At 43.7% G+C, this 12231-nt stretch overlaps 1 protein-coding gene across 17 annotated transcripts in view; it reads left to right on the top strand.

The window, feature by feature from the left end:
* DLGAP1 (DLG associated protein 1) overlaps nucleotides 1-12231 on the top strand; it is a 365353-nt gene that overhangs the window by 348480 nt on the left and 4642 nt on the right. For all 17 annotated transcript variants that reach the window (XM_015855355.3, XM_015855353.3, XM_085539647.1 and 14 more), the window contains 2 exons: nucleotides 2485-2903; nucleotides 10317-10408. In XM_015855355.3, the coding sequence (XP_015710841.2) occupies nucleotides 2485-2903; nucleotides 10317-10408 (511 nt within the window). The remainder of the gene's footprint in view (nucleotides 1-2484; nucleotides 2904-10316; nucleotides 10409-12231) is intronic.

The raw sequence follows: 12231 nt of genomic DNA, 5'->3' as shown, positions 1-12231 counted from the left end.
CCTTGTCCTCCCTTCTGATTTTTTTCTGCCATATCGGTCCATAGCAAAATGCTTTGCTATGCTTGTCAAAGGATAAATACTGCCAAGCTGGAGTGTTCTGCTTGCTCCATACTTTTCAGCTTGCTGGTGCATGTCATGCAAAACTGCAGTGCTGTAACCATATTTTTGTATCACTTAACAAGCATGTATCAAAGGAGCTGCAAGCAGCAGCTCCTGCATTCAATCTTTTTGTGTTCCAGCCCATCATACTGAAAAACAAAACAGAACAAAAAGCACACAATCTGTTATTAAAGTTTTTCAGGGACTGGTTTGGCTGTGAAAGTACTTTGAACTTCTTTCTGCAGAGCAATTCGTCTTTGTTTTTTTAATTTGGAGAACCCTTCCTGACTTCAGTACTGCTTTGCCCCAGTCCTCTCAAAGCCCTACAACAGCCACCATAAATCTCCTCTACCAGCAGGAGTTGATACAGCTCTCCTTGTGTTCTGCAGCATGGCTCCTTAGGTATCTGGTCATATCAGGTACCTGACATTTTCCTTCCATCTGCTCCTTCCCCAGCTGCAAACTAAAGACACTGTCAGTCGAACTTATCAGCTGTTGCTTTTCAGTGGAAGATGGAATAGAAATTAAGGGAAGTGAAATGGTGCTCAGCATCCGGCTCCACTGTCACTGAGATTTTCATTGCTGCTCAAGCCCAAACTGTTGAGGACAAAGCAGCCAAAATGTCACAGGGAAGCAGGTCCTAACACTGATTTCAAGAGTAAATATGAGACTGTGAACAAGTTAGGACTGAAGTAACAGCTGCCTGATTGTGATGGTATCTTAAATAACTAAGGAGTCCCTACTTAATTAAAAGCTATGTTAATTCTGAAGGCTAAATCCACGAGGGTGGATAGAGATAGGACAAGGGAGAATGGTTTTAAACTAAGACAGGGGAGGTTTAGGTTAGATATTAGGAGGAAGTTTTTCACGCAGAGGGTGGTGATGCACTGGAACAGGTTGCCCAAGGAGGCTGTGGATGCCCCATCCCTGGAGGCATTCAAGGCCAGGCTGGATGTGGCTCTGGGCAGCCTGGTCTGGTGGTTGGGGACCCTACACATAGCAGGGGGGTTTAAACTGGATGATCATTGTGGTCCTTTTCATCCCAGGCCATTCTCTGATAAATATTACCGATTTCAGTAACATCTACATTAATTACTTTATAGTTTCACCTCCTTACATCTTCTCTTATCATAGGGCAAAAAATCTGCTTCACTTGCATTTTTCCTGTGTTCTCAGTGCATGGGTATCCAGAACTACCTTGGTTATCTGTAATTATTTACCTGGAAATTTCCCACTAGTTCCCTTCACAATTTACTGCCTATCACATTTGCTCTCACTTACCATCCCCTACAGTGCATTAGGTGTCTTTTACTCCTCATATATCTCTCTGTTTCTTCTGTATCTTCCTCTCCACCTCAGATTCCTTGGACTGCAGAATTTGGAGTCTTGCTTAATTAAAGATAAAACAGACACGAACACCCAAACCTCCTTTTTCCCATGCTTATACCTTCTGCCTTCCTGGCTTTCCTACATTCTAAGAGGGTTTGCTCCCTGCTCCCAGAGACTCCAAACATATGGAAGCAATGCAAGATGAAAGGAAGCTATCTACACGGTAGCATCCATCACAATGAGAGTAACACAGGCAGAACATTAACTTCTGAGTAAAAGAGACTGTTTCGAAACCAAGGGTTGAATGTGTAAAACAACATGTCTTAATGCTGGGAATCAGTGCTAAAGGTGTGAGTGCTGGCAGTTGTAATTGGAGAAGCAGGAAATTAGTAGGTACATCGATGAGCAGTTACAAGGAAGCAATATGAAATACTTGGCTGGGCTTGAAATACTTGTCTACTTCTTGGGTGCTAGGTGTAATACTACAGAGATAGCGAACTCATTGATATTACTTTTTTATCAGTCTCACATACATGATTTTTAAAATGTGACTACAGGGTTCGAGTGTGCAACTTCAATAGAGTGTGAGTTATAAAAGTCAAAAGACCTTGGGCAGCTTGAGCTGGTAGGTGGCAACTCTGCCCATAGCATGGGGTTGGAACGGGTCCCTTCCATCCCAAACCATTCAATGATTCTATGATCAGTCATTAGGTAAAACTGGATCTCTTTAACCTTTCATGAACTGATGACCTGAAATCCTGGGGCACCAACACTATTAGATGCCACATGGGCTGGCTTCTTTAAACCACACTATTATTGGTGCTTCCCTCATTAAGAGGCAAAGAGAGAGATGTCTGGCACCTCACAATGAGAAACAAATCACTGCATCATTGTATGGCAATCATTTCCAGAAAGAAAAACAGAGCGTAGCACTGAAAGTCATGACTGCCAGTCTAAGGAGAAGAAGCAGAATCTTAAGAGATCCTTTCTTACCTAACTTTTCTCATGCCACCTAACAAAAGCTTTCTAAACATTTTGTGTTTGTGCTCTTCAAAGCTTTCGCAGGTTTACACGATCTAATAGCGTAACAACAGCTGTGCAAGCAGACCTGGATTTCCATGAGAACTTTGAAATAATCGACCCTCAAGAGGACAATTTGTGTTCTGGACAAATATCAAGACAATTTTCACGAGATGCAAGCACCTCTACCGTTAGCATACAAGGGTCAGGAAACCATTACCATGCATGTGCAGTGGATGATGACTTTGAGACAGATTTTGACCCATCTATTTTACCTCCTCCTGACCCCTGGATTGACTCTATCACTGAAGATCCCCTGGAAGCTGTTCAAAGGTCAGTGTGCCCACGAGATGGCCACTGGTTTCTGAAGCTACTGCAGGCAGAGAGAGACCGTATGGAGGGCTGGTGCCAACAGATGGAGAGAGAAGAACGGGAAAACAACTTAACTGAGGACAGTAAGTAACTGGCTACAATAATATTGCAACTTGGAAAAAGTGTTTAATGCAGGTCAAACTGACTCCTGTTAATTCTTTATCATGCCCTTTCAACTTTTTTATTCAACTAATGAAGCCACGGTTGTGATCCTCAAAAGGACTATTTGTATATATGCTGTAATCCTTATTAAATTTGACAGAGAATGCAAATGCCTGGCACTTCTGAAACTCAAGAGATATTTTGGGATTGCAGTTAGGAGATTGTGGTTAGGGATCTTGCAGTATGAATGTGTCTTAACTCTTGTATTTATTTGTAATCCTCTCTGACAGCTGTAGAATATAATTCAATACGTTCTAGTTCTTTTTCATTAAATTCATTTTTAACTGCCTTTTTAGATGGTATTTGGCATCAGAGCCCTTCAGAAGTATCTTCAAACAGGAGCAAGTTACAGTTTTGCTTCCAAGTTGTTCTTTTCCCTCATGCCCCTTGCAGTTCTCATTCCTCTTCAAGCCTCTTCAAAAAAAAACCCTCTCTGTATGCTGTGATACATACAGCCAAGAGAACTGCACCTCAGTTGTGACCATAAGCATTACTCTACCCATGAAGTGGTAGGATTGACACTTCCCTGTCCAGTAAGCATTCACTAATAAGAAGAGTTCAATAACAGTACTGTGCAACTGATTAAATCTCTCTATGGTCATTTCTTACACTGAGCTAAATTTTGACCCTGTAGGCACTCAAGGCCAGGTTGGATGGGGCCCTGGGCATCTGAGCTGCTGGGGGGCAGCCCTGCCCATGGCACGGGGTGGGACTGGGGGGGCTTTGAGGTCACTTCCAACCCAAACCATTCTGTGATTCTGTGATTCTTTTGAGGTGCTAATGTTTACAATTTTGGAAGGAAATGCATTAACAGTAGAAAAAAGTTTACTCTCAAAATTATTAGAAATGGATAAACTGTTTCTGTTGAAACTTTCCATTCAGCCCAGTGTAAGAAATGACCGTAGAGAGATTTAATCAGTTGCACAGTACTGTAAGTAACTGGAAATTGACTAATAATGGAAAATATGAGATAACCTTAGCATTTACATTAACGTTTATATTCAAGTTTTCTATTTCTACAAGATTTCTATTATATAATTGATTAGCTCTTTCCTCTGAGGGAAAAATACGGAAGGATTAACCTTCAAAGCATATCCAGATTCCCCAAGTTTTAGGGTATTTGAATCTCATTTATAATTTTTATCATCAACACATTCAAAATGTCACTGAGCATGCATCAGAATACAAAGGTTTCAATTTGTTAGTACACACAAAATAAAGCAAAAAAATAAGGTACACATTGAAAACGATGTGTGAGTGCATCATAAATAGGTAATATCAAACATTTGTAAGTCTGAGTCACAAAAACCCACTCGCTTTCTGTTTGCCACAACAACCAGCATGAAAATCGATATGTATGTGATTTCTTCACCAAAGCAGCCGCTCACCTTAAAGAAAGGATGTGTGAATTTTGTGGAGCTGAGGCATGCAGGACTTGTATATCTGTATGCAGAATTTTCTCTCCCTTATATATGATAGTTTGGAAGGCTTTTCTTTTAGATATTGGTGGGAGAGAATCCAGTTGTGGGGGAGACAGGTGAAGCTGGGCTGGCTGTCCCCAGCACTCCTCGTAGCATACATGGCATGTGTCCTGTGGGTTATTCATGGTGTGTGTCATGTGGGTTATTTCTTCTTTGGATTTTTCAAGCCAGCTCTTCTAATGAAAGCAGGAGGAGAGGGGTCATCAATGCTCTGATGCTTCTGGCCACTTGGTCATGGGGCAGCTGCCTCCAGCAAGGGTTCAACATGTCCTTTTCTACCTGGTGCCAAGGGAAAGTGTATGGCAGGGACACATTGCCCACTCACACAAACAAAAACTCACTTGTTCCAAAGCCAGCCCCAAATTATGGCATTTTATACACCTATGAGCTTTGAAGAGAGGGAGAAGACAGAAGTACGTGGCTTGGTTTTGCTAAAAAAAAAATGCAAGCAGAACAAGGAGTGCATCCTTTGTTCCAACCTGACACCAGCAGTGTGTGTTTGGCCAGATAACCAAGTAATGAGAGCATGAGATGAGTGAGTCTCCCTGGACGCGGCGGCAGCTGACAGAGGGCTCGCTCCCCTAGCACTGCCCATAAAGCAATTCCGTTGCCCACAGACAATGCAGCCCTTGTGCAAAACAGCTGCCAGGGACCAGCCCACTGCAGCCTGCCAGGAGCGGGTGTGCTGCAGGGGGTCGTGGGCACTATTGGTCTGGAGGGGAACCCATCAGTGGGTCCCATGCTCCAAGCCTAGAACACAGCGTGCTGCTGTGCATGGGAACAAGTGTTGGGGTGGTGGCTGCGTGGCGAAATGCCTATATAGAATGGACGATGGCTCCCCTTGTGCAGTTATTATTTGTTGGCTGGTATGTTCTGGTCTTATCTGAAATCATTTTCTGATTAAACTGTAACATGCGTAACAGGCAGATGAATTGCACTCACACTTCAGGCTTGGGGTACCTGATAAGGCTTCTCCATGTTTTATTGGTGTGGGGGTGTTAGCTACCAGCCCTATATCTCTCCTTAAAATAAGTTGATAATAAAAGAGCTATTTGACATGTGAGGCTAAACACGCTGTAAGAACAGACTGAAGCTTTGGATCAGCCCCATGGCTCACTTTGCCTTTCACTGGATTATTACTGCTGTGTTTGACTTATGTGGGTGTTTGTAGCTGGAAGAGCCACAGGACTGAGCTCTACACAGTGTCAGATGCTTCCCATCTGGGCTGTAATGCAACTCCTGCTCTGAGACATCCATTGAAAGCTGACGTCTGGGCCTGGTGCTCCACGAGGCTGTGCAGAATGGCAACAGTGGCAAGTCAGGCAAATGGTGTACCAGTTAAAACGGGAAACCAGGGCTCTGATCAGATGTGTTGCTAGCTGCCTGGTGTGTAGGTTGTTATCTGGGCTGGTCTGCCAACAAAGACTGACCCCAAATCTATTAAAGCCTCCAGACTGGTGTCTCTGCAAATCCAGCCAGTATTGGCAAATGAAGCTGTTTGGGCGCTTTCTGCCAACCCGCAGGCCCTGGCTGTGCACCTTTAGCCCCATCCACTCCCACCTTCATTACTTCCTGAAAGGGCCCTCTCCGCACACCAGTGTTTTTGCGAGGAAAAGTATCTCTGAGCTGGCAGCCCTGCTGGCTGGTGGAGAAAAAAAAAAATAAATAAAAAATGGAGAAATCCACAGTGAAAGAAGTTAGGGAAAAAGATGTGGAGCGAGAGTAAAAGCCAAGTCAGAGAATACACGGAAATTGCTGTACTCCCAGTGAATAGCATTTACTCATGCAGACTACCCTATTAATTTAAATGAGATCACTGCTATAAGTAAATATGGTTCTAAGCAAAGCCTGTCTGCTCCGAAGTTTGCTCCATGGCCGTTTTCTCCTTAATAGCTCAGCTTAAAACCTGAGCAATAGCTTTAACTTTGAATTTCCTGGCTTTTGTCATGCTCGGCGTTATTTAAATGTAGATCTGTCAGGATGAATAGGCTAAGACAGTGGCCCATCCTTGCTTGGGAATGGGTCGTGACAGCTCTATGGTAGGATTGCTTCATATGCACAGTGCTCAACTGACATCTGCAAGGCAAATGTCCTCCCAGGCGCCTGCCACTCTGCCTCTGTTCCTGCCCCTGGCACACCTGGACTCTTTTCTGCCTGCCATCCAGGTGCTGGTACATCTTAGTTCCTTGATACTTGCCAGCCCGGTGTTGGCACATCTGGGCTGTTTGCTGCCTGCCAGCTGAGCGTTGGTGCATCTCAGCTCCTTGTGCCTACTGGCAAAGTGTTGGCACATTGGGTCATCTTCTAGCCGCAGCCCAAAGCGCTTCCTTTATCACTCTGGAACGCGTTAGCAAAGCTGAAATGCTACCAGTTGGTGTGCTAAGACCCAATAATGCAGCTGCTCCTCAAAACTCCCCTGCATTATCTGTTATGGCTTATCACATCAGTCTGATAGTTTTATCTTGTTTTCTTGCAGTTTGTCACCCTCATTACATACAGTCTCCTCCCAGGATGAGGAGGGTGACAATACCACCACTTATTTGCTTATGGTTGAGATCATTTTACTGTCGTTTCATTTCTTTTCCCACAAAGACCTGGGAAGGTACCTACAGCTACAGACTACCCCCAAATGGGTCCTATCCCATTTTTAGAACTAAGAGAAGTAATCACATACGGCTTGAACAGCACATAGTCCAAGTTTATACTTCATTATGCTTTCAAAGAGCAACAGGCGAGGGGCTGAGAGACATCAGGAAATTCCCTGGCGTGTGTCTATCCCAGAATCACGTTCTGAGATCCCTGATCTGGAATAACAATGGTGAGGAGACTGAACTGTGTTAAAACAGCCACAGCAAAGTAGCAAAGCTGTTCTTACGGAACAGATATATCTCCCTACTTGTTAAGAAGTTGCTATAGGAGATAACTGGATTTACATGGAAGGGAAGTCGAAGCAAAAAAGAAAAGCAACAGACAGGCAAACAAAAACACTGCAGTACACGCTTCTCCCCCCGGGGATGGGGTGACAACAAAGCATATGATGGATGTTAATAACATTGCTTAATGCATTACTGGAAGGCATTCAGATCCGACAGTGCTGAGTGTGCTGTATAACCCTGTATAGAATAGAAAGCAGGCATGAATAACATTATATATGTGTTTATCTCTGTTATGATTGCATCTTAATGGGTTGGTATGCTTTGTTGTTACTTGGTTTTGTATATTTTGTTTGTATCGCATTAGCTGAAAACATCAATTTGAATGTTTATACGTTTTTGTCCTGTACCCCTTGCTTTCTCTGGTTCTTTCCTAATTCATATTACCTATCTTTGCAATTCTATTTACTTTTTTTCAGGATATGGCTTTAATTATTTTCTGCAAAGAAAGTGTCAGGGCTGTTCTGACTCTTCGCTGTTTTGCTGCACTTTAGTCCTTCTCTTTGGTGCGGGAGGCTTTGACTGAGTAAAAGAAACGGGCACCCTGCCCCGAAACACTAAAAGCAACACGAGCTTGGAAGCAGAGCTGAGGCTTTGATAAGGCTTTGCACCTTGTGGAGGGACTCCTTCCTTTCAGTCTTTTTCATGCTTTGTCTTTTTTTTTTCTTCCCCCTAACTCCCGTGACCGAGTTGGTTGTTGACTGGTTGCACATTAACAGACTGCTTGCTCTGGAGGGGCGAGGAATCAGTGACACTTGACTAGATACAGCCGCCGCCACAGCAGAAGTGGCAACAATAGGGAACAGCATCAGCATGCATCCCACAGTCAGCTGGGATGATGGGTTTTCGGCAAACAGCCAGTCGCTAGGCAGCCAAGGACAAGGGCTTCCTTCTCTCTCTGCTGAGATCTCTGAATATTAAGCTCTTCTTCCCCCAGAGAAAGGAGCCGGCAAGGTGTGTTTATATCCACCGCTGCTCGGGATGTGACTGCCACTCAGTTAGCACAGGCATCCAGAAGCAGCCCATCCCATCTGCTTTCTCCTCCCAAGAAGCCCAGAGATCATTTTTTTCTCCCTTGCTCAAGTCCTGGGAAGCATCAGAGTGGCCGAGCTCCAGATGAGGCAGCTGTTCCCAAATATACTCAGTGGGAAGAGTTTTCATAACAATGGGAACCACATGAAAGCTAGCAGAGAAGCTCCTCCCACTATTGAAGAGCCCTTTCAGTTGAGTGGTTTGCATATTGGGTTGCATAAATGACTAGACACACCAAGGGGTCCATTTTCAGCACTGTGCGCATGGAATTAGACACGCAAGCCTTGCTAACAATAATGAGAGTTGTGTGCAAAACTCCCTGCGCAATATGCTGAAAATATTCTGCTCGGTGGATCTTCCAGCTCACGGCGATTTCCTGGCAACACAGAGCAGAGTTCTGGGAACAAAATGAAAGTCTGGGCTCTGTGTGTGTTCACAGAACCCTGTCCTTTAGTCCTCTAAAAGATATGAAAGGAATCTCTCCCCCACTTTTTTCTTTCCTTTTTATGTCTAGAGTAGAAACGAACTCCACACCCCACTTTTCCTTAAGGGTGGGGATTTAAGGCTGCCGTTGCACTACTGTGCATCTGGTTGGGGTTGGCGGTGGGTGTTGATGCCAGCTTGCCAGCGTGTGATCCACAGGTGAATCCCTTGGAGATGCCTTTCTCTTAGCAAGCATTGCATGGCCGCATTCTGATCACACTCTGTAAACATGTGCTGCTTCTGCTTGTATGACTGAGACTCCAAACAAGTTAGAAGTGTTCGGTCAAAGTAGGCCAAAGTTGCCCCCCCTCCCCCTCCCCTCCCATACCCCCCCATTCCCGCCCACCCTCCCCTTTTTTTTCCTCTTCTTCTTTTCTTTGTGGTGAGTCCAAACATTTAGCAGTACTTTCCCAGTGGAGCTCTGCCAACTCTGCATTTGGTTTTGCACACAAGTGACTGTGCAAAAGGAACTGTGCAGAGCTAAGGAACAGTATATATCTTCCATTTATGCTAACGGTTCACCTTACCTGAATAGTCCACTACATTTCTCTGTATTTCCTGCCCCTCCCTCACCACTGGGAAATTGTCTTGGAGAAGCTGCTCTGGTTAAGTGATGCCTGGGACAGCAAATGTCTACTGAGTAGAACTGATGGTGAAAATGGTTGTTATTCATGGTTTTCACTAATGAGGTGGTAATTATTTTTTGATTACATGGCATTAATTTTTAAATCACTGTTTAAACAAAGAGTTAAGGGATAATAAATTGTTTCAGCTGGGAGGGAAACACCTGCCTTCAGCGCAGAGCGGCCCTGTACAGTTCTGCATTCAAAGGCAGAAGCCACTTCCAATACTGCTCATGGAAACAAAAAACCTCAGAGGGTCTGGATGAGATTCATCAGTGTGATCTACAATTCCCAATCCCTTTCTGGGATTCCAACTGAGCAGCCCTCAGTTTAACCTGAAAACAAGGCATCGCTTGCTGCATGAGATAGTTGAGATGCTCATAGCATCTCTGGCCATGTACTCAATGTCAGCTTTGGAAAGCTGTGTGCCATTGTGCAGGAAGCTGGGTTTGTGGTCACAACTTGTGCTGCTCAGAGGTGTAGTTTTTTGTGTGTGCTTTCCATACGGGGTGCTAAAGATGGTGTTATGAAAGTGCTCTGTGTTAGGAGTTGCATCGTTGCAGAATGAGAGGCAGCTGTAGCATCAGATTAACATTTTACCAACATGTGCTGCCCTGAGAAACCTTGTAGCCCGCCTTGGCATGATTCAGATCTGTCCTCGGGTTCTTCAGCTTCCCCATAACCTGTGCCAGAAAACCAGTGCGGTTTTACCTCTCGTTTTGTAGGCTTTTGGTTGCCTGCAGCAAGGAGAGCATTATGACTTACGTTTCTTTTTCTCTTAGTTCTAGGGAAAATCCGAACTGCAGTGGGCAGTGCCCAGCTCCTAATGGCCCAGAAATTTTACCAGTTCAGAGAACTTTGTGAAGAAAACCTGGTATGTAACTTTTTTTTATAAACACTGTTGTGTTCCTCTTACTAACTGAAGAGCTGCCCCCATGAACAATCTTACCTAAAGTAGACCATTGTCTGACCAGCAACTTTTGCCAGTAGAGTCCTTGTTATGAATGTGGTAGTAAGTCTGTCAGAACTGGTGACGTTGACGGGAGTTTTGCTAACAGTTCAAGATCCTGAAAATAAAGAAAGGGAAAAAGCTCTTGATGAGACATCACTGAAGTTCTGTCCGTCCTTTCATCTCTAAGTTCAGTTCGTATGGGCACAGAGATAGGTGGGTGCCTTCTCAGGGTATTCCAAGGTAGATCAGAGGGCTCATGAGTGGGGTTCTCCCACACAATACCAAAGCCATCTCCATTCAGCAAGACAGAAAGAGCAGGAAATCAGACCCTGACTGCTGGTGCCTTGTGTTTCAATGCCTGAACAGCAAAAGAGAGAAAACTCATTGTCCAAAGTGATAAAAGGGCAAAGAGGCAAAGAGACAGTATGTTATAATAATGATTACTGTATATAATTTGTGTATGCTACTGCTATTAATATTTTCTATTTTTATGCTGTTAGTAGTGGTAGCATCAAAATGATATTCATTATGATAAATTGAAATATATTTCATATTATGTATCTAAAACAGTATTCTCTAAAATGCCAGTACTTACAAAAAAAAAGTCAAACCTGTAAGTTAACAGTCCCTCTTCGCACATTACGCACATTTAATTCCCAATTTTGACCTGAATTCCTAGAAGCCCAAAAAGCATAGTGTAATATTCTGTTATACTCTGTCATCACAGGGAAGGGAAGGCACACCCTGGGGCACTCACCACAGTAACTACCTTCTACTCCACTTAATACACCCCTGAAAATCCAGACCTAAACCAAATCTGCCTGCAGTAGGCAAACGCAACAGAAATCATTTCTGTCTGAATGAGCCTTCCAATTCTTAATAGAAAACTTGAAAAAGCTATCAGGTATTGCATCGTTGTAAATAAAATCCTACAACTGGGCAACGTGCCGATATTGAGCACTAAAAAATCAGGAATGTGTATATAATCTCTGTTCTCTTTAAATCCCTGCTCTCCTTATGAATCTGAAAATAAATGCTTTATTTTGCTGTTTTTGTGGTATAACAATTCAATCAAAATCAATGTTGAGGTGAAGAACAGAAATAGTTGGAAATGACCTAAGAAAGGCAACTGACTGTTGGGTTTGTTGTTCCTGAGATGAAGGAGAAGACTTAAGCACAGAGTAACATTTGAGTCATATAAAACAACATGCAGAGCCTAATAATAGCTTGTTTTTGCATTTATACAATTTGTGTATGCTCTGTGTATGCAAAACTTCCAGAGCTAGGCCACAACAAAGGGACACAGGACAGAAGACTTCTGGTTAAGCTGTTCTAGGGATGCTGATGGCCCCAGTATGTCCTTCTGAGTATACTCTGAGGTTGCATGATCCTTGTGGATCTCTTCCAGTTTGAAATATTGTATGATTCTATGATGAAGTGAACTGAGTTTGCACACACCAAGCAGAACTACTCATGTCACCCAGCCTCACTGCACTGAGTTTCATTGAGTGATCACCTTGCACATGCAGGAGAAGCCTACATGCCTGAGATCCATGAGTTTGAAAGTGAGGGTGAGCTGCATCTGCTTGAAAGCCCTTAGTCTGACATGATGCTGCTGATGTATTTGATAGACACCTGGCTTTCCAGTTTCTTTGTGGTCCTGGGACAGCTGTGGGTCAGCACGTGTCTCTCTTCCCAAAAACATGCCTGAAAAGATTACTGTAAGCAAACTGCAGACATTGCTC

The sequence above is a fragment of the Coturnix japonica genome, chromosome 2, assembly GCF_054131305.1.
Source record: "Coturnix japonica strain WE chromosome 2, WE-NBRP24, whole genome shotgun sequence".
Taxonomy (NCBI): Eukaryota; Metazoa; Chordata; class Aves; order Galliformes; family Phasianidae; genus Coturnix; species Coturnix japonica.
The sequence above is the reverse complement of the archived record's forward strand: the minus strand, read 5'-3'. Positions and strand labels throughout refer to the sequence as shown.